Source organism: Castor canadensis, chromosome 13, assembly GCF_047511655.1.
Source record: "Castor canadensis chromosome 13, mCasCan1.hap1v2, whole genome shotgun sequence".
NCBI classification, from domain to species: domain Eukaryota; kingdom Metazoa; phylum Chordata; class Mammalia; order Rodentia; family Castoridae; genus Castor; species Castor canadensis.
The window spans coordinates 75,722,596-75,744,987 of record NC_133398.1 but is presented as its reverse complement, the minus strand read 5'-3'; the positions used below and the strand labels follow the sequence as shown (position 1 = coordinate 75,744,987).

The 22,392-nt window shown below is 39.0% G+C and overlaps 1 protein-coding gene across 2 annotated transcripts in view; it reads left to right on the top strand.

Annotated features, from left to right (window-relative positions):
• The first annotated feature begins 1,519 nt into the window (after positions 1-1,519).
• The window catches only part of LOC109677403 (aldehyde dehydrogenase 1A1-like), a 50,693-nt gene continuing 29,820 nt past the window's right edge, over positions 1,520-22,392 (top strand). The window contains exons 1-2 of one of the 2 annotated variants that reach the window (XM_074052046.1): positions 1,520-1,544; positions 7,063-7,142. In XM_074052046.1, the coding sequence (XP_073908147.1) occupies positions 1,535-1,544; positions 7,063-7,142 (90 nt within the window). In that variant the 5' untranslated portion in view covers positions 1,520-1,534. Of the gene's footprint in view, positions 1,545-6,988; positions 7,143-22,392 lie in introns of those variants that run through there. The other variant, XM_020153394.2, reaches the window with a different exon arrangement.

Below are 22,392 nucleotides of genomic sequence, written 5' to 3'. Positions count from 1 at the left end.
TGAGCTTGTCTATAGATTTTCATACTGATATTATAATGTGAATAAATATAGCAGAAATTTTGGAATCTAGAAGTTATATGGCAAGCTGGAATAGAAGACCAAATATTTCCTATGGCTTGACAAAGTCCTAAATCCTGTAGACATAGTTATTATTGGTTTAATTAAAACAATTTAAAAATGATGGAGGTTAAGTTTCCCTACTCGATTATCTGGGTCATTCTACTTCCTCATGAGTCCTAAAGTTATGACAATAGTCCACAAAAGAGGTGTCTACTCACAGATCAGGGGGAATTGTCAGGACACAAATCCAGGGACGAAATGATAAAAGCAGTCCACATCTGTACCCTGTAAAAGTCCCACTTTCATGAGTTCACCACTTTAGTGGGGAAGCCATACTCTTGAAGATCATTCGCAGACCAGATTCCTTCCACAACATTGTTCTGCCTCAGAAACTCATTCTTTACAAACTCATTCTTTCTGAGATAGAACTGCATTCTCACCTCATTTAGCTTCCTGCTGGTGGGAAAAGGAAAGAGAATCTGGAAGTTGTGCAGTCAGTACAAGAAGTGCCACCACCTGGTAGCACACTACACTTTTGGAAACACGCTCTGAGTGCATGTCATCCTTGCTACTAATGCCATGAGAAATGAAGGTGGCAGGTTTTGATAGAAAGTGGCACTGTCTCCCCTCACATGGAATAACAGTTTTCTGTCTAACTGAAGGATGCCAGCCTTGTCTTTACTATCCAAAGATACAAAGAACATGATTCCAAATATGGAGATAATAGAGTAACATATTAATGGTTGTTGCTCGGAAGAAAAATCCCTAAAATATCTTCAGGGATTTCTACATTTAAACCGAATTATGAGTGATACTCAGAGTTTTTCATCCCAAGATAAGAGGAGAAAATGAGGAATGTAATTTTTTTCCAGTCGCTGAAGCTTCTATACATTTAATTATTTGGAATATGAGAACAAAGTTGGCAGAATGACAATGTGGTCACAGAAGAAATTAACATTAAGCTAAAATGAAAAAACATACTAGCAATTCAAAACTGTCACGACTTAAGAATACTATCATGAGACATGGTCATGGTCTCCTTGCCTTGCAAGGCAAATGAATTTGAAGCTTTGTGAGAGGTATCCTTGAATATTAACCAAAAAGAAACATTAATTCTCTAATTAAGCACTCTATCCACATTTGGAGGAAGAGGAAACTTAGATGCTAGTTAACAACTTTTAAAAAAACAAAAACCTTTCACCAGGTATCCTAGTTCTTAAGTATAATGGGAACCTTCTATCTGTGCCAACTCAGGTTGAACAATGTTTCAGGAAACAAGGAAGCAATAAATCATTAACACTCCAAATAGAAACTGAGTTGTCTGTACACAAAACTTTGTTGTTCTCTGTAGCATCAATGTTAGCAATTTACAAAACTTAAAAAGAAGTATGCAAGAGTCTATCAAAGGCAAGGTACATTTGGCACTAAGCTGGGTGAAACAGGCTATTCCTTCAATTTATAGGCTGCTGGAAAGATGAGAATGGGTAAGTATGGGGGATCTATTAAGAGACATATCAAGAAAAAATTAAGAAATTTCTATAGCAGGTGATAAGTCCAAGAAATTAGGGGTCAAACAGACTTGAAATAGTAGAAAGGGTTAGAAAGGCAGTAGGAATCTGAGGATAATATTGACCTCACCAAAATTAGTATTATCATCTGTACAATGTGGAAGGTACTTTCACCTAGATTTTTAAAGCCCCTAGAGTAGAATTGTGCTCATAGTAATTACAAATAACTCTCAGTGCCATAGTTGGCATTTTGTGGTAGTCAACATAATGATTTAAGCAACTGATTTTGCATAATGATGACATTCCAACAACTGAAAATGATGGCATATAGAATGCTTGGCATATGAACTAGAATTATCAGCTACTAGGTATTTCATAGGTTTGAATTCAAAGCGCAGCAGCATTAAATACGGATTTACTAAGAGAAATACCTTTCCTAAGCCTGAAACTTATTAGGAACTCTGAGACACTGAGGTTTCTAGGAACTTGATTCTTTATTTAGAAATAATGCTTTTATTTACCACTTTTATTAGTTTCCTGTTTTTGTCCTGTGGAGGGAAAACTCCCTCAGTTCTCACTTTCTGTGTGACAATTGGGTAAAATAATTTTTGTATGCACTCTATCAATGACAGCCCAGATATGGAGGCACATAAAAACCTCTTCTACTAGTCAGTTTTTTGGATTTACTCAGTAGCTGAAAAGAAAAATTGTTGTATAATGTCAATATCATTTCCCCTGAAGTGTCACATTTGAGTCAAGTGAGGAGGAATAAATTAACCAGTTTTATAAAGCAGCATAGAATCTGTGTACACAATGCTTAAAATCTGAAAAAAATATTTTTGGCACTAGCTAAGTATCTTAGAATTTTGCAGTTTAAAAGGATTGAATTGCAGATCTAATTTCATTTAAAAAAAATCTCTTGGAACATCGACTGTTTAATACTAACGTGAACTTTCCAGAGTTCATCCAAGACTTTGAACTCTTGAATCTGATTTCTTTGTACAAACAGTTTGGACTGCCAACAGATACTCTCAGGAAATTGCATGTGTGTGCAGAGTTCATGACCATGTGTTTGAGAAATTGGTCTTCTTACAGGAGTACACAGGAAAGACATATGCCAATGCTTTTCTGCCTAGGCAGATTATATTCTCTTAGGTCTATCTCTCAAAGGTTTAAAAGGAGCCTTTGAAATCTGGGTCCAAGATGGACCATGATACTACCGCCTGAGAGAAGCTATTTCCTATGTTCACACACAGTTTGTTTTTAAAATATTTAAATACTGCCTCCCAAATTGCTAGTCCATGCTAAAAAGCTACAGTAGTTTGATTTCAGAGAGAAACATATTCTTGAGTCTTAGGATGTTGTCTAAACCTTTTATAAAACGAATCGGGATAACAACTAATATTATGAATTAGTACCTACTTTTGTTTTAGTCTTTGAAGGAGGAAAGACATAGCAAAAGTATCTCTTATGATTCAAAAAGTGAACAGAAACAACAAGAAAAAGATACAAGAATTACCCTCTTGCAATATTCTTGGAGGGCTATCCAATAAAGGGTAATAGTGATTTATGTTGTCACAGCATCAAAGAACTCTGCCTGAAGCAATAGGGCACAGGAGTAAAATTTCTGAAGTGGTATGAAATTCATACTTCCCCATGGTATTTATTTATTCCTGGGTCAGGTCAGATTCAAAGTCATAAAAATTGTGCCTTGGCTGGGCATGATGATAAATGCCTACAATCCCAGCTACTCAGGAGGGAGAATTATGGAAGATTGGAACTGGAGATCAGACCAGGAAAAATGTTAGGGTGAACCTATCTCACAGCATAAACAAGGCATGGCGGTTCATGCCTATAATTCCAGTTATGAGGGAGGCAGAAGTGGGACCATTGTGGTCTGAGGTTGGCCCCTGACAAAAGTGTGAGACCATATCTGAAAACTAACTAAATCAATCTTAAAAAATACAGCCTGGAGGCATGCTTTAAGTGGTAGAGCACCTGCCTAGCAAGTGCGAGGTTCTGAAGTCAAACGCAAGTACTGAAAAAAATTCCTAGATTGCAAGATCTACAGCCCCCTCACAGAATCATTCATTATTTGTGGTAGACATTGGGTTGTTAGAAATGGTCACAAGTGAACTTCTCGGAGCCTCCCCTTTACATTTTGACAATAATTCATTTAACTGAAATTCACATAACATAAAATCATGAATTATAATTGTATAAAATGAACCATTTAAAAATAAATGGGAATATGTTGAATAAGAGTGGAGAGAGTGAATATCCCTGTCTTGTTCCTGACCTTAGAGGAAATGATTGTAGTTTTCCCCCATTTACTATGATGTTAGCTACAGGCCTGTCACATATAGCCTTTATTATGTTGAGGAACATTCCTTCTATTCCTAGTTTCATCAGAGATTTTAGCAAGTAAGGATTCTGACTTTTGTCCAAGGTTTTTTCTGTATCTATTGAAATGATCAGGTCATTTTTGTCTTTATTTCTGTAATATATGCTGTATCACATTTAATGATTTGTGTAGGTTGAAACATCCCTGCATCCCTGGGTTGAAACTGATTTGATCATGGTATATGATCTTTTTGATATGCTGTTGAATTTGGTTTGCCGGTATTTTATTGAGTATTTTTGTATCTAAGTACATTAAAGTGATTGACCTATAATTCTCTTTTTTTATTGTGTCCTTGCCTATTTTGGGGATGATTGTAATACTGGCTTCATAGAATGATTTTGGCAGTGTTCCTTCCCATTCTAAACTTTCTATGGAAAAAGTTCTTCTTTAAAGGTCTGGTAGAATTCAGCAGTGAATCTGTCAGGCCCTTGTCTTTTCTTTTTTGGGAAACTATTGCTGCTTCAATTTCATTACTTGTTATAGCTCTATTTAGGTGATCTATATCCTCTTGGCTCAATTTTATTTGATTCATATATTTACTTGGTCAAATTCATCTATTTCTTCTGGATTTTCCAATTTATTTGAATATAGGTTTTCCAAGTAATCCCTGTGATTACCCAGATTTCATTGGTGTTTATTATGATCTCCCTTTTTTCATTTCTAATTTTATTAATTTGGATCATTTCTGTCCTCATTTTAGTCATATTGGCCGGAGGTTTATCATTCTTATTTATCTTTTCAAAGAACCAAGTTTTTGTTTTGTTGATTCTTTGTACAATTTTTTCACTGTGTATGTTGTTGATTTTAGTCCTTGTTATTATTTCTCTCCTTGTGCTTTTTGGATTTGCTTGTTCTTGTTTTTCTAGGAGTTTGAGATGCAGCATTAGGTCATTTATTTGACATCTTTTTTTGTACTTTTAATATATGCACTCATATATAAATTCTCCCCTTAGCATTGCCTTTGCTGTGTTCCATAGGTTTTGGTAGGTTATACTTTCATTTTCATTAAATTCCAGGAAATTTTTGATATCTCCCTATTTTTTTGATGACTCATTGATCATAGAGCAACTGTGGGAACCAATTCAAGTAAGCAAATGTGAACAAAAAGTTTGATAATATCCAAATAAAAAGAATATTAAAAACTAATACCTTTTACAAATATTATTAATTATTGTATTTTTCTTTTGCAATAAAATGTTCATTTATACTGACACTAAACTTGGAAGATGTTCAAGATGCAAAAATGAGTTAAGTAACAGGCAGACTCATCAGTCATGCTTAAACCAACAAAGAAGGATCACACAGACCACAGTCTGACTAAGAAATTCAGCTTCAAACGATTTTTTAAGATATGGAAATCAGAAAGCATGAGAGAAGATATAGAAAAAGTCACATTCAAGAGATGAATAGACTTTATATTTCCTGTTTCTCTCTCTCACTGTGTGTGTGTGTGTGTGTGTGTGTGTGTGTGTGTGTGTGTGATTTAGCTTGTCCCTAATAAGAAAGAGAAGAGTAAATACCCCTATCAAGGGTCCCAAGTTAAAGTACCAGTCTGCACCTCATCTGCTGCATAAGCCTGTCATGTAATAAAAATACACAACCCTGGGTTCAGTCTTGAAGTGTGCCTCCACAGCCCACTTGTTCTAACGGAAGTTATTTTTCCCATCATAGGGAAGGAAGTGAAGAAAAAGTCTCTTATCCATGCAGTCATTCTCAGTAATACACTATTCTGCAAAATAAGTTTGGGACTTCTAAAATATACATCTTGTGCCCTTTTGTTTCTGGACAGAAAAGATCTGCCCTTCAAGTGATGTAAAGGCTGAATAATGATAGCTGTATAAAGGATATTTAGTAAACATTGGTTGAAATGAAATGAGCAGATGTCCTTACCTGTCTGCAAAGCTGTTTCCTTTATACTCAGTAATGCTTGGTTTAAAGAGACTATTCTTATATAATAATCCAACAAAATCCAATCAAATATGGGCTCATCCAAAGAATGAGATGACATGCCAAGTGTGCTATGAAGTCTTGTGCTTTCACTTCCGGGACATCAAATAAACCAGTGTTTGAATCCACAAACAACTGTAGATCTGGGCACAGAAGCGAGCAACTAAACCACTGTTTCTGCTCTGCAAGTTATATAACAGTTCCTGTAAAACCGTGCATTTAAATCAAAGCACATTATGGAGGAGAAACAACCAGATTTTACATAAAGAAAGGAACTAAGAGAGAAAAAGAGAAATGTTGAAAAGAGGAGTTTCTATCTGGTCTTCACAAAAGAGGTATGGTATAGCCACAGACATAAGAATGGTATTGACTTAAAATCTAGAGGATTGGTTCATGACCTGCCTCCTAAGTTTCATATGAAATTTTATTAAAAACCACATGCACTCATTGATTTACCTATTGCATATAGTTCCTTTAAGCCAAGAAGTGTAAGTTATAACAGAAATCATCTGGCCCACAAAGATTAAAAGAATTTAAGTTTTTTGGGAGCGCTTTTTTAATTCTTTGTTTAGTTGTCTATAGTAATGACTGATAAATACATGCATCTTCCAAAAACATAGGTTGCTTTTATTTTAGATGAGTTTTCACATGACATTGCCATATGACCAATGGTGGTAGCTATGTATGACAGTATATTCTGAGTTCCCAAAATGTCTTGCTGACTTTTCTGTTTCCATATAGAAAATAAAGAGAGGTTAGGGCTCCTGAAATCACAGTAAGTGTACTTACCCAGTACTGAAAATACACCTGATTCAATGAATTTTTAAAAGCTAGTTTAGAGTTTAGAGTAAGATATAGATCGATGACTCTTCTTCCCTCAGCAGCATCCTGGGAGATTGATTGATTTGCCGACATCCCTGTCCTGAGGACACCTGGCTAAATCTTAAGAATTTACATGTAAAAGCAACAGTTTCCTGCCCTGGGTGTTATAAATAAGTAGTGTCATTTCTAGTCTTCTCCAAGCTGTTCATCCAATCATTTACAAATATACAAATAAACCTTAGCCCTGTGAAGATAAAAAGAAACAAATGAGCCAAGTGCTGCATCAGAACCAAATCGCTGACCCTGTCACTTGCGTTCCAGGAAAAGAATCAGAAATGCAGTCCTCTAGACAGCCAGACTTACCAGCTCCAATTGCCAATTTGAAGATTCAGTATACTAAGGTTAGTGCAATTTTTATGTTTGTAATGAATATATCTATTTAAAGCATAAAATGTCCATTTAACTAAGCTCTGTAAAGAGCCTTTTATAAATACAAAAATAAAAGGTTTGTAAAATACAGGTTCTGAAGAAACAGTGAATTCTAAATCATATCAGGCTTTTCCTAAATTTATTTCTTAAAATACATTCAAGTGAGAGGAGTTCTGCTTCATGTGAAAGGTTCATGTATCAGAAGTCAGTATATCACCAGAGGTCAGATGCGGGGCTTTCACAGCATCCCAGTTTCCACGCAAAATCACAGGTCTTTGCAATCCACAAATATTCAAAAGTATTTCAAGGTGTTACATAACAAGAAGTCTCACAGGGTGGAAGTTTTAGTAAGGATTTATTTTAGTATGACAGGATAAAGTATAGACAAATAGGGGAGAGAAAAAGAGAGAGAAACATTTCCATTTTTCCATTCAGGAACTGGAAGCAAAGACTCAAAATTGTGGTCCTCATCTCTTAGTCTTATAGTGAAGAGCCAGAGAAATGCACATGGTTGAAAATAATTCATCTGGGTGGCTGAGATGGCTATTAAAACACATATGGGTCATACTGGCCCACCCAAATCACAGGGACAATAGGTATGCTTTATAATTTCCCTTGGATTATTCTCCACTCATTCAAGGAGTTTTATAGCTTGCTAACATCTCAAAGGGGGAAAGTACAAGCAGGTAGTTCCACTTTGTCTCCCTGCTGCTGTAACTTAGCATCTAAATGGAGATGTGGGCGGAAAGAGGGAGGCTGGCTGCCCTGGTTCTCCAGGCTTTCTTCCTCATTCCAGTGTCAGACCCTGGCCCTTTAAATAATATAATTTCTCTGTCTCTTCATCTACCTGTCCTGCTTCATTTCCCTCCAAAACAACTTTGGTCCCTTTTCATCTTAAAAGGGTACAGAGGGGTGACAGTCCATATCTTCTATAGCTACTTCCTGCTGAGTTTGGGTGCTGGCCCTACCTAGAAAGGGAACTTAAAAGTCATTTTTCTATTTTCAATTTAGGAGGTGTCAAGGGAAATAGAGTTGGCAAAAAATTTAGTTGAAAGTTGTCAGAATCAGGACCAGGAGACATCCTACATACTGCTAGGGTAGACACCAGTAAACCTTTGAGCTTTGAGAGGCTTTTTATTTTTGTCCAGTTTACTCCAGGTGTTTAAAATAGGATCCTAGTTTGCCTCAAAAAGGGCAGGAATCCAAACCCTATAGAACTCTGGCATTTACAGATAATTTAAGCTAATTATCATCATCGTCATCATTAATTTAAGTGGCCCTAATTTTTTAGGGGCAAGACTTAGTTCCCCAGAGTTACAATGTGGTTCAGTAAAATACCTTTAGTTTTGAGTTGTAAACCTTTTTGTGGGCAGACCCAGTATTTTTCAGAACCCCAAAATTTAAGATCATCTGCATACTATAGTAAGACTCTACAGTTTGAAGAGGACCTTAAAGAAGTTTAGAATCTGAAATACTACATTGAACTATAGAGAGCAAATTTTCATTAGTCTCCAGCATTAGTGTTAATGTTACTCATTGCAAAAAATAAAACCCAAATAATTATAATAAATAATAATTGATGTATCATGATAAAAGAGATTTTATTGTTAAGCATAAAATCTCCAATTAAATTGCCTATCCAAAATACCCACATTCTTTTTAACCTCTTGGCTTTCCTTTGGAAGGGCTACCAGGAGTGACTCTATTTTGCTGTTGGGTTAGATGCAGTGTCTAGTTATATAGTTTAGGTTAGCCTGGAACTCACTATGTAGCCAGGCTAGCCTTAACTCATGATCCTTCTGTTTTAGCCTCCCAATCACTGGGATAACAAGCATGTGGCCACCATGATCAGCATGTCTTTATTTTTATTCTGGCAGTTTTCCCCTTGTTTCTCAACATTTTCCTTTGGAAGATGTCCATTGATCAGTTACTCTGGTCTGGCCTTAGTTGTCCCTCATTGCCAGAATGAGATAATCTGATGTGAACTGTGATCCCATGTTGGGGGACAAGCATCAGATAGGTTGAGAGTCAATGCCAATAAAAATGCTTTTTTCTGGTCAATTTAAGCAAACTGAGAGGTTTAGAAGAAGTGACCCTTAGGCAGGGCTTATAGGGTACCCATTTTTAAATTAAATTGTTTTGCTCTTTAGGTAATGTGGTGGCATTTTTAAAAATGCTACTTTTGCAAAATGTCAACAGAGAATAGTTAAAGTTTTAGAAGGAAAATGCAAGGCTAAACCAATGAGAGAAAATATTTAAATAGACAAATGTTTGAAAAATAGATACTTGCTAGAGATGTTTTCTGGAAGTTTGATTATAAGTGCCTTAGAAAAAGATTCAAACTGTAGAAGACAAAAACTTAGAAGGGTTATTGTTAGAATGGTTTTAAATTTTTAACAATTGACAGAACAATTTTTATTGCATAAAGCATTTTAGAAGAGTAATTATGATGGACAGCATCAATTAGGACCATGAAGCTCTCCTTATCTCAAAAATGTATTTAAAACTCATATGTAGTGTAAAACATTATATAATACATATTATTAATAGAGTAAATACCCCTTTTATAATGTGCTTTTCATTACAGATATACTTTGTGAGTGACCAATGTCCAATTCTTAATTAAATGGCAATGCTTTTAATTTTAGAAAATAATACACTCATAAGTGCATTTAACATTTAAAGACAGTAACAATTAGCATCACAGCTACACAGATGTCTTCATATATATGTACATATAAAATATAGGTATAGATGTAAATTTAGATTTTACTTTTTGAGTAGAATTTTGAATCTTTGGCTAAGGAAGGTAATAGGTGTGCCACCACTAGCAAAAATCAAAACTTTCAAACCTCTTACAAGTTTAGAGGAGACAGTACCCCTAAATAGACCTGTTTTCTATTGGAAAAGTTCTGGTCACTTTCTATTAAACTTTTATAATTTCAATCCCATAAACTTTCATATAGTATTTACATGAAGTTTAGACATACAGCCCACACATTTTTATAGTGTTGCATACATTAAATATTTAAATAAACTGATTTAGTTAGAGCTCAGTTGCTTAAAGAGCCCAAAAAACCTAATTAATTCCTTAAGCAGTCAATTATCTTGATAAAACAGAAAATTTCTCCTATAAGTCAGCTGTAAGCAAATAGTACTAAGAACAGAATATCTTTAAGATAAAATTTGATGCTAGCTTTATATCAGTGTACAAAATTTTGACTTTAGGAAATCATTTAGATAATCCAGCCATATTAATTATATATACAAACTTTTATTAAGACCTACTCATATATTTTGCTACTTTTTGAGCATTGAGGTTTTGTCCCATTTTATTTTCAAACAAGCCTTTAGGGCAAACCTTATCCTACAAAATCCTTTATTTAAAAGTCTAGCTTTTTTTTTTTTCAAAAACATACCCAGTACCTTTTTGTATTTCCTACTTGTTGAAATATTTTAATTTCTATTAATGTTTAGTTTAAATAAAATAGTTTCTTTTCTAATCAAATAAAGTACTTTGTATAATTTAACAATCATTTCTTTAAATGACATTTTATAAAAACACAATTGTTGGTTGAGTTAGATATTTTAAGATTAGGATCTGAATAATAATTTCATTTGAATGAAACACATTAAGTTCACTTGTCCCCATAAATCTAAGCAGTTTTATATAGCTTCATTTAAAAATAACTTTTACTTTAATCCTAACTTCTTAAAAGTTACCTCTTGGTACCTTCTTTTTGGTAAACCTTAAATATCACATTAACCTTATAACAGCAGTTTAACAACCATTTTTTGAAAATGTTTACAAAAATACACACACACATATACAAACACACACACACACACAAACACAGAAACAAGTCTTATAAATTTGGCATATCAAAAAATGTCAATGAAAGAGCACATAAGATGAATTGAAATTCCAGGAGGAAATTAAGTTGTGCCCAATGCTGTTTTAGAACTCACTTTGTTAGAGGCTTATCTTGGCTGAAACAAAAGTAAATTTCTAACAAGACTATGGTTGTGGTCTTTTAGAATCTTATCCCCTTAAGTCAATCATAAACACAAGATAGACATACCTGAAAAGACACATTAAATACAATTAGAGTGCACTCACAGAAAAACTTTTTAAACCATAGATGTAAATTAGAATTTTCCTCAAGGGAGCAGCAAGACAGGTTAAGGGCAGAAACAAGATAAACTCAGGACCTTTAAATTTTTTTGCAAATCACAGCAGGTCTCCTTAAACCTCCTGTTTTAATGTGTTCCATTCCTTCCTTACTAAACCAATATAGAATCCAAATTTCCCTGTTAGACAAAGTACAGAAAATCAAAACCAGTTTAAAAGTCCACAAATGGCTCAAAAATACCAAGGTTGCAATTTGAGTCTTTCAAGGCCCAATTTTGGGGTTTATAATGTTAAGTTTGGACATATATTATTTTTCTTAATCCCTCCTTCTTTAAAATTTTGCATATTTAGTAGCACCCTTACCTCAGTAAGTAGTGCTAATAAAATCCTAAGGGAAAATCACCAGGACAGCATTTTTTTCTATGCTGTCTCAATTTGTGCTGGAGAAGAAAGATAGAAGGAAGAAATGAAAGAAATGAAGCTGTGCATAGCTGAATCATTTGCCAAGGAATTGGGGAAGTTTCCTCTCCCCACTTCCTAAGTACTCTGTTCCCTTATTTGGGACAATTGATCTATACCCTTAAGGATGGATATCTCCTTTCACCTTAATGAGTCTGATTGATAAACCTGCAATGAATTTTAATGAGGCAAACATCCTAATCATTGCACCTCCCAGTCCTTACTGCTGGTCCCACTAGGAAATCCCCTTACTAGGCATATTGAGACACATAACTAGGATCAAGAAGCTGAATCTTAATTTATAATGCACTCTTTCGATATTAAAAGACTTCACATTTACCCCTAGAGGGTTCTTTTTAAAATAATCTCTAATAATAGTTTACCTTGGGTTACAGCAACTTTGTTATTACCCAAATCTTTTAAAGTAAATTTAGAAAGCCTAGTTTTGAGTGGAGAGATGGCATCATATATCCTCCTCCAGAAAAAAGATACAAGATGCACGAGTCCACCCTGATAATTTACACCAAAAATAAGTTTTCAAGTCAGAATTTGCATGCTGGGCAGGGAAAAGGGGCAAAAAGTAAGCAAGGAAAAGGTAGGATGAATTAGTCCCCTTAAGAATTAGTTTCAGGGAAGGCACCTCTTATAACCATAAAAACCCAAATGGCTATTGAACCCATAGCAGAACCCAAGAAGGAGCTGTTCTGTTGCCTTTTAGTTAATGCAATAACCTGGAATACTATGGTCCCAATTTTTAAATTCCCTCTTTTAGTCTTTCCAACCTGTGCATACTTGAGGCTGAGGGCATGGGTCTGTAAGCATGAGCAAATAGAGGGGACAGGCCAGCCCATGGTTGCCACCTACAACATGTTCCCATTCCTAGTCTTGACATGTCTGCAATGGGAAAAGCATCCCATCTTGAAAGCAATACTTGAAGCAGTTAACTGTGAGTAGAGAGTTTAAACAGACTTAGAGGCTTAGAATTAGGTAGAAAAAATCCAGGAGAGAAGCAGCTCCAGTCCTCAACCTCATACCATTTAGATTCCCAACTGATTTTCAGTTTTTAACCCTGGGATTCTGTGAGTCACTGGGAAGGATGAGAAAAGTGACTGAAGCAGGACTTCTCTCCCTTTGTCTTTCTCCTCATCCATCTTTGCTTATGTTGTCCTCACTCGGGTGGCCAGTACAAGAGAGGAGGCAGGAGCAGGCTATGGAGTAGAAGAGGTGAAGGAAAACTCCACTATGACTAAGACAGATTGAACGAGAAAAGTTCCAAAGTTAAATGCTTTCCATACTGTAAGGAAATGTGGGCCCCAAAATGACCACGTGGAGAGGAGTGATCTGGCCAAGATATTCTTTATGCCAGGTGGGAGAGGGAGAGAGCAGAGATCTAAGAGAAACAGAGAGAGAGAGAGAGAGAGAGAGGGAGGGAGAGAGAGAGAGAGAGAGAGAGAATGGCAGGTGAGACTCAGTGAGACTTAGCATGATCTGATTGGTTAGGATCTTATGGTTCATGCTGGTTGGAGGTTGGGGCAGAAGGAGGATTCAAGCTAGACTTGAGGCTGGACTGTGACCCTGGGAGGCAGGACTGTGACACAGGAAAACAGAAGCTGAAGGGTTCAGTAAGAGCTGAAACCTATCGGCGCCATTATTGCCAACACATACTTTGGAAGATTCTACTTCTGGTTGACTCACAAATATGTCACCAGAGGACAGATGAGGGGCTCCCACAGCTTCCAGTTCCCATACAAAATCACAGGTCCTTGAAATCCACAAAAGCATTTCAGGGTGTCTTGTAAAAAGGAGTCTCACAGGATGGAAGTTTACTAAGGATTTAATTTAGTGTAACAGGATAAAGTATACAGAGAGAAACATTTCCATTTCCCCATACAGGAACTGAGAGCAAAGACTAAAAATTGTGGTATTCACCTCTTAGTCTTATAGTGGAGAGCTGGAAAAATACACTTAGTCAAAGGTAAAGGGTCTGAGTGACTGAGATGGCTGTTAAAACATGGAAGAGTCATCTTGCCCCACCCAAATCACAAGGACAATAGGTATGATTTAGAACTTCCCTTTGATGAGTCTCTACCCACCCAAGGATCCCTACAGCTTGTAAACATCTCAAAGAGGAAAGCAGAAGCAGGTTGCTCCCCTTTGTCTCCCTGTTACTGTAACTTAGCATCTAAAAGGAGATGGAAGGGTAAAACCTGCTCTGGCTCTCTAAGCTTTACTTCCTTGTTCCAATGTCAGAGTTAGGATCTTTAAATATTTAATAAAAAATATAATTTTATGTCTCCTGATCTTTCTATTCCATCTCAAGTGGACTTTGGTAAGCAGCAGTTCTAGTAACTTCAGCACAGTCAGCATGTTTGATAAGCACATACTTACTGAGGAACTTCCTTGAACAAGTCAAACAAGTGAGATTTCTTTTTTTTTTTAAAGGAGAAACAAAGCACACTGAAATAATATAACTTTCCTTTATTTTTCATAAAATGGAGTGTAAGCATCAGAAGACTTAAGTATGCTAATTGGATGAAGGCTCTTTCATAAAACTTCAAAAGGATTTGTATTATTTTGCATATTTTTAGAAAGCAACCATATGTATTTAATTCTCCAGCCAATTGGTTGCTATTGGAGCATATGTGTAATTATTAACTGATGAATATTTAGAGCAATAAGAGCAAGAGCCAGACCTGGACTTAATGATCTGTAGCAAGGGAGAAGTAGGAAATGGATCCTGCTGCTATTGTTCTGAAAGTTTCTCTGACGACGTATTTCACAGTTGTGTCTCTTTCCTCACCTATCTCAGAACTTCAAAACAAAAAAATAAAACAGAAACACAAACAGTCTAACCCACATCTTTTTTCTGTCAATTTTAGGCTAGCACTACAGTTCTTTTGAACTCTTATCATATAAAAAATGAGGCTTTTTTTTTTGTCTGAGTAATTGTATTGGTGTGAGATGACAAATGAGGCTTGTCCTTACCCATTTTATATCAAATGACAAATATCATAGTGTACTCAAGGGCAGAATGTATAGCCCTCATAGCTATCATTGGGAAATTTTTAATCACTAAGTCATTTGCATTTAGCATACCAATGGATTTAAACTGTGGGGAATGGTGTTATAAGTTCATTGTTCTTCAGTGTTGAGCTCTTAATAAATCTCCCTTTAATATTGATGCACGGATGACACATGCAGAAATTTCAGATGCTCAAGATTCTTGAGCCTGCTCTGAGAATGAAAGCACAGACAGACTCTAACAGCATATTGGAGAATGCAGGGGGACCTGGAAACCAGTGATCCCATGGCTCAGGGTGGGGAGTGGGTTTTATAGCCTATTTTGCATTGCCTGAGGGCAGAGAGGCCTTTCAGATACAAACAGGTGTTTCTTAGGTAGGAGAAGTGTCTCCTTGACCACTTATCGCCTTTTGGGACCTCCTGCAATCCGTCCTTCAGTCCTTCATTCTCCTCTCTCAATGGCCACCCTAACTGCTGTTAGGGATAGGGACGACGAAGTCTGTTCAGTAACTGCTTCCTGCTGACAGGGGGCGATGAAAGGGCCCGCAGCGTCAGGGCTGACCACGAGAGGGGTTGTCAAGGGGACCATGGTAGTAGGTCGTTTTCATCTCCACCAGAGGCATTTGTAGTTTAATGGATTCTAGGCGAGAAGAAACAAACTTGACAAGTAAGTTTAAAATGCAAGGCCCAAACACAAGCAAGAGGATAAGGGCAACTATAGGCCCAAGAAAGGGTAGGAACCAAGTCCTGGAGGGGAGCCAGGATTTTATTTGTTCCCATACCTGAGTAGAAACCTGAGTTTCAACAGATTGCTCCTGGAGCCATTTAGTCTGTTGGAGAATGTAATCTGCATGTTCCTCTACAATGCCTGAAGTGTTTATGTTGAAAGGATGTGCCCTTTGCCCCCACAGATCCCCATAGCAGAAACCAGTAAAGCCAGCACAGGATGCCCCGTGCAGGATAAGATAAACAGAATGGGGGCAGGTGGAATGTGAGGAATGTGAGGAATGTAAGCAGATTGCGAAAGAGGACTAGAAGTATGTGCAAGATGTGCCCTGCCTGCTTGCTAAATGTAACCGTGTGCGCAAATACTGACCCTTGAATCTATAGGCTAAGAAGTAATGTACTCTTAAATGGATAGGCTGGAAATGTATGTGGTGTTACAAACTCATTGGCTATGTACTGTGCGGGCTTTTGCTGTAATGGCCGGTAGGGGCCTATATAAGATCTTCCCTAAAGAGGATCAGGGTCTTGGCTGCCCAATCGGACCTGTGTGTCTGTGTGGGAGCTTGAACCTGGCTTGCCAGTTCAATAAACTCTGCTTTGTTGATTGCATTCACGCGTGACTCTCTGTCTCTCGGAGGAATAGGATTCTTGGACCCTAACAATGTATGTGCAACAGGAGGTATTGGCAATAACACATACCCCCCCTTGCTTGGCCAAAAGAAAATCTAGGGCCAAGCAGTGGTCGGTTACCATACAGGCAAGGGATGAAAAAGACCTTTGCATGTCCTTAATGGAAAGGCCTACCTGGTCTGAGGTGTCCTCTACCACTTTGGTTAGGTTTTTTGCAGTTACATGATTGGCAACTACCCCATAGCTGATTCCAGCAAGGGCTGCAACTAATGCTGTTATCCCTAAAACTATTAGAGTAATCTCCCTTTTATCCCTATGGGAAGCTGTTCCTGTTAGTTGGGAAAATTCAGTTTGTTGTATTATAGTATTATTCCAAAAAGAGATATGTTCAGGATTAGGTATTAGTTGGGCAATTGCCCAATTTCCTCTAGTATTGTTTGGGTGTAGACATGGCAGCCTCCATACCTGGTCCTTTTTCCATGACCTCCCTACAAAGAGATATCCTTCCTCAAGGCATAAGATACCTTGGGTGTTGTTAGCCTGGGCCTGGGAGGTGTCTCCTGGAAACAAGTAGTCAGAGACATTAAGGCTGCTGGTAAAAGATGGAGACATGAGGTGGAAAGGTAGAGTTATACAGCACTCCTAATCCCATCATATATTTCATTAAGATACATCTGTGATGGCCAGTCATAAGTATGCAATAAGAGTTTTTACCAGTGAGGTTTGAGGACTCGTTTAGCTCGGAGACAAGGCTCCCATTACAAGCACTAGCCCAAAACATATTGAGACTCATAAAAGTGGGGCTCTTAGAGTTATTCATACAGCACCAACTGGCAGTGAGATGTTAGTCACCTTTAAGGGTTGTGAAGTCAAAAATGCCTTTTTGGGATGTAGGCCCTAGGTTTTTTATTGATGAATGACAGACTGGCATATAGTTGTCTGGGACAGAAACATTAAACATCCAAATTTTCATCTGAAAAATGAACCGAAGCCAAGAGTAAGACATAGTAGGCTGGTTCTTCCATGGGACCCCTGTAAGAGGAACTATGGCATAGGAGAAATTGTGTGGTTGAATATCAATGAAGGAAAGGGACCCTGAGTGAAATTTAATAGGACCCATGCTGGTAGGTGAGCGGCTGTCGGTCTCTCATAGCAAACCCTGGAGTCTTTCAGTGGAGATTTTGGAAGCGTAAATGCTCGAGAGAGATTTAAGAACCCATTGGTCTTCCATGAATGGCTATAGCTCTTCCCATATGGGGATGCTAGCATATCCAGAAGACCAAGCCCCGTAGCAATATAATTAGCAAATAAAAGGAACATGCTGATGCTGTCTTTTTGAGGCTCTAGTCTAGCTAGGGGGGAGCTAGCCCTATTTTTAAAATAATTCTAAGCAGAATTAATAGACTGATTAGGAGGTTTGGATAAAGAAGGCTTATGAAGGTGACTTAGCTGTATTTGTAGGCGTTTTCTTTTTGAGCAGCAGTTTTAATCCATCCAAAGGTTCTCATGAGAAGGAGGCAGGCTGCAATTCTGGGTCTGGAGGTGGAGATGTGACATCTACAGAAGAATTCCAGCCCTTGACTCTTGAGTGATCCAGGAATCCAGGCTGGCCACTAGCATTGCCGTCGGAGTAGATAGAATAACTGGATATGGCCCCTCCCAGAGTGGGTTATTTACATCCCAGGTTGGATTTGGAGACTTTATTAGGACTAAGTCACCAGGGCAAAAGAGAGGGGGTCCCTTTATATCCTCCCTGGGGGTGGCTTGTTTGATCTCGAGAGTGCTTGTTGGAATTTAGCAAGTTGAGTGACCTGGGAAATTAACTGAGCTGTCTCTTGGTCAAGAAGGAGGTCATTGGTTAGGAAGGGCTTGCCATATAGAGATTCAAAAGGGGTCAGTCCCTGCTTGCCTGCAGTGTTTCTGAGCTTGATGAGAGAAATAGGGAGGAGCTTGGTCCTGGGGGAGTGGGTTTCTTGGGCCAATTTAGCCAAGTGTCTTTTTAAAAGTTCATTTGTTTTTTCTACCTTTCCAGATGACTGGGGACGCCAGGCACAGTGGAGGTGGTATTCTATGCCTAGTGCTCTAGAGAGTCCCTGAGTTACTTCTGCCTTAAATGCAGGCCCATTATCACTTTGAAGGCTTTTGGGGAGGCCAAAGCGAGGGATTATTTCTGTGATTAGAACTCAGACCACCTCCCTAGCATGCTCTGTACTGCAAGGAAAAGCCTCCACCCACCCAATGAACGTATCCACAAATACTAACAGTAGTTTTGACTTTGGTGCCCCTGGCATATGGGTAAAGTCTAGTTGCCAGTCTTCCCCAGGATAGGATCCCTGTCTTTGTGCCCCTGGCACCTGGAGTCTCTTATTATTGGGATTATTTTTTTGACAGGTTTCACATCCCTGTACACCTTGTTGGACAGTGTCCCTTAATTTAGTTCCCCCAAACATTTTATTGACCAAAACCAAAGTATTGTCTAAGCCCAAATGGTAGAGTTGGTGGAGAGTCTTAAGAATTTTCCATTGGAGTGCCTCAGGGAGCCATACTTTCCTCTGGGTGACACCCACCAGCCTCGGTGATCTAACTGGTACCCTTGGTCTGAGGCTTGCTTATGTTCCTCTGACCGATAGTGTGGTCTCTCTGGGGGAAGGAGAGTCCTTTCCCAAAGGAGAGGGCCAGCTATATATTCCTGCATGGCTGCCCATTTAGCTGCCTCATCGGCTGCTTTGTTTCCCTTTGCTATGTTTTCTTCCCCTTTTTGGTGACCTTTACAATGAATCACCGAGACCTCTTTAGGCAATAGAACAGCATCTAAGAGGGCTAGTATGTCATGAGCATGTTCAATGGGAGAGCCTGTTGTAGTTACCATACCCCTTTCCTTCCAGATGGCTGCATGAGCATGCAGGATCAGGAAGGCATACTTAGAATCTGTATAGATGTTGACTCTCTGTTCTTTTGACAGTCTTAGGGCTTCTGTTAGGGCCACTAATTCTGCCAATTGAGCACTTGTATTAGGAGGAAGAGGACCTGATGTGAGGGTGCCAAATTCTGTCACAACTGCAAACCCTGCATGTCTGACACCATTCTTGACAAAGGAACCACCATCAGTGTATAATTCTAGATCTGGGTTTTTTAAGGGCTGTTCAGTTAAGTCAGGTTGGGCAGCATAATTTTCCATAGGTACCTCCTCACACAAGTGCTCAGGATTTCCCTCTGCCTCTGGTAGAAGGGATGCAGGATTTAGGCTCTGAGAGGTCCTTAAAGTTATTTCTGTCCCTCCCAGAAGCTGGGCCTAATATTTAAGTAGATGGCTGTCAGATAGTCAAAGTTCTCCTTTTGAGTTTAAAATTCCCCCTGGGTCATGTGAGATATAAACCATTAAGGGGTAGTTTAGGATAAGTTTCTGAGCTTCAAGCACTAGAAGGCTTACTGTGGCCATTGCTCTGAGGCATCCTGGCCATCCCTTGGCTACCTGATCTAACTCTTTGCTTAAGTAACCTACTGGCTCGGGGGTGATGCCCCAGAGCTGAGTCACCACGCCCAAGGCCAGTCCTCCCTTTTCATAGACATATAATTGAAACTTGTCTTGTATTGGGAGACCCAGGCCAGGAGCTGTCATAAGAGCCTTCTTTAACCCATGGAATGCATTTGCTGATTTGTCATCCCATTCAATAAAGGGCTGGGTATCCTTCTGTACTTCCTTAAGGATTTGATATAAAGGCCTGGCTAGATCTGCATATCCCAGGATCCAAATTCTACAGTATCTAGTGACACCCCAAAAGGCCCTCAATTGTTTTAGAGTTTTAGGTAGAGGAAATGTCAGGATTGGATGGATTCTGTCTTCTCCTAGAGACCTCATTTCTTTCTCCAGGACAAGACCTAAATATGTAACCCTAGACTGACACAATCGGGCTTCTTCTTTAGAAATCTTATAACCTCTATCTGAAAAGAAGTTTAGTAAGGACTCAGTGGCTCGTGAAATGACAGGCTCATTTGGTCCACAGAGCATGAGGTCATCTACATATTGTAGCAGAGTAGCTTGTGGGTATTGCCATTCTGCCAAGTCTTGGGTTAGAGCTAACCCAAAGAGGTGGGGGCTGTCGCTGAATCCTTGGGGAGGACAGTCCAAGTGACCTGTCCAGACTTTCTTGTGGGGTCCTCAAAGGCAAAGATAGGTTGAATTTTAGGGTGTAAGGGAATGCAAAAGAAGGCATCTTTTAAATCCAGGACAGAGTAGTAAGCAGTACTAAAAGCTTATAGGGCTAAAAAGCTTATAGGGCTAAAAGCTTATAGGGATTGGGAACTACAGGGTGGAGAGGCACTACTGCTTCGTTGATCAGGTGGAGATCCTGGACTAGCCTCCATTTGTTAGGTCCCTTCCTGACACCAAGAATAGGAGTATTACATGGGCTGGAGCATTCTATTAGCAGTCTCTGTTTCTTTAAGTCCTTGATTATGAGAATTAGTCCCCCCTTAACTTCTGGCTTTAAAGGATATTGTTTTTACGGGGAAACCAAGAGGGGTCCTTGAGATGAATTAGGACTGGGGCAGCTGTTCATGCTTGTCCCACAGTGTGTCCACCATCCACACCATGGGGTCTACTTGTTCCTCTATTAGGGGCAAGCAAAAGTACTCTCCTGGGGGTAAAAGTAGCTGTACCCCCAATTTGGATAGAAGGTCTCACCCTAGCAGAGGAATAGGAGTTTCTGGGACAATTAAAAAGGAGTGACAGAAATGGAAATCTCCCCAGGAGCAGGCTAAAGGCTGAGTGAAATAATGTTCTAGAGGCTGGCCTGATATGCCTCCAACAGTAATTTTCTTGGAGGACCTGGGTCCTGGAGAGAAAGGAATAGCTGAGATGCTGCCTCCAGTATGGATAAGGAGGCTGACCTTGTGCTTTTCAATTGTGAGTAAAACCCGGGGCTCCCCTGTTTTTATGGTGGTCAGAGAAGCCTGTATGGGAGGCCCGGGAACCCATCCTCAGGTGGGAGGTTCTGACCTCATTTCCCCTGGAATCCGGGGACAGTGTGCCTTCCAATGTTTTCCCCGACAAATGGGGCAGGGTCCCGGAGGTAGCTTTCTCCGGGGGCACTTCCCCCTAAAATGGCCTGCCTGTCGACATTGAAAGCATGTCCTCAGATTTGGACTTTGCCCTGGGGGAGCCTCTTGGATCGCTATGATCAGAGCCTCCTGCCGCTTATCCTTTCTCTTTTCCCTTTTCAGGTCCTTTATTTTTTTTTCTAAGTCTCTGTTATAGTATACAGATGTGGCTACACGACCAATTGGTCCAGATCTCTTCTCCCTTCAGCCACCAATTTCTGAAGCTTTTTATGGGTATCTGGTGCTGACTGTCTTAGGAATTTATCTTTTAGGATGATTTCCTCTTCCTGTGATTCTGGTATAATGTTGGTATGCTTTCGTAAAGCATCCTTAAGTCTCTGTAGGAAAGCTACTGGAGTTTCTAAGGGTCCTTGCTGTACAGCTGTGACTTGGGAGTAATTAAGAGGTTTTACCTTGGCTCTCCTTAGTCCCTCAAGAATGCAGTGGATGAAATGATTACAACTCCTTTCATCCTTGTCATTTTCAGAGTCCCACTTAGGGTCATACCTAGGTACTGCCTGATCTCCTGTTGGAATTGGGAATCGAGGCTTCCTTCTAGGTATCCAATGTCTTTGTCTTTCTTCTCCCTCCCCCTCCTTCTCCTGTGAGGGCCCAGTAGGAGACAGGCCTGTAGGGCCGCTTTTATCTAAGTGATAATTGTCTCTAGCTGTGACTGACTGATCTAGAACCCGCTGTTTCTCCAGAGAAGTGAGGGTCTGCGATACCAATAGCATTACATCTTTCCAGCTCAGTTCAAAGTTTTGAATGACTTCTCTAAATGCCTGGATGTACTGATCTAGATTTTCTGTGTAATTTCCTAAATCCTTTTTTATTTCTTTAAGTTCACTCACTCTAAAAGGAACATGAGCTCTGTCCCCTCCAGGAATTAACTAGAGGGGGTAGAAGGACAGCGTCTAGTGTGTGAGGTAGCTGGGTAAGGGGGAAGAGGGGGAGCTGATGGAGCATTAGATGGGTTTTTTTTGCTCAAGGGAGTTTGGGGGCTTTTTGCAAAGGGTTACCATGGTCTGGGTATCTAGCCTGCATTTGTTTAGCCATTCTGGGTGGTCTCTTAGGAAAAAGAACAATTGAAAGTACGGCCTTCAGTCCTTCAATATCAAGTAAGGACAGGTGTCTCAATGAAAACACATGTCAAA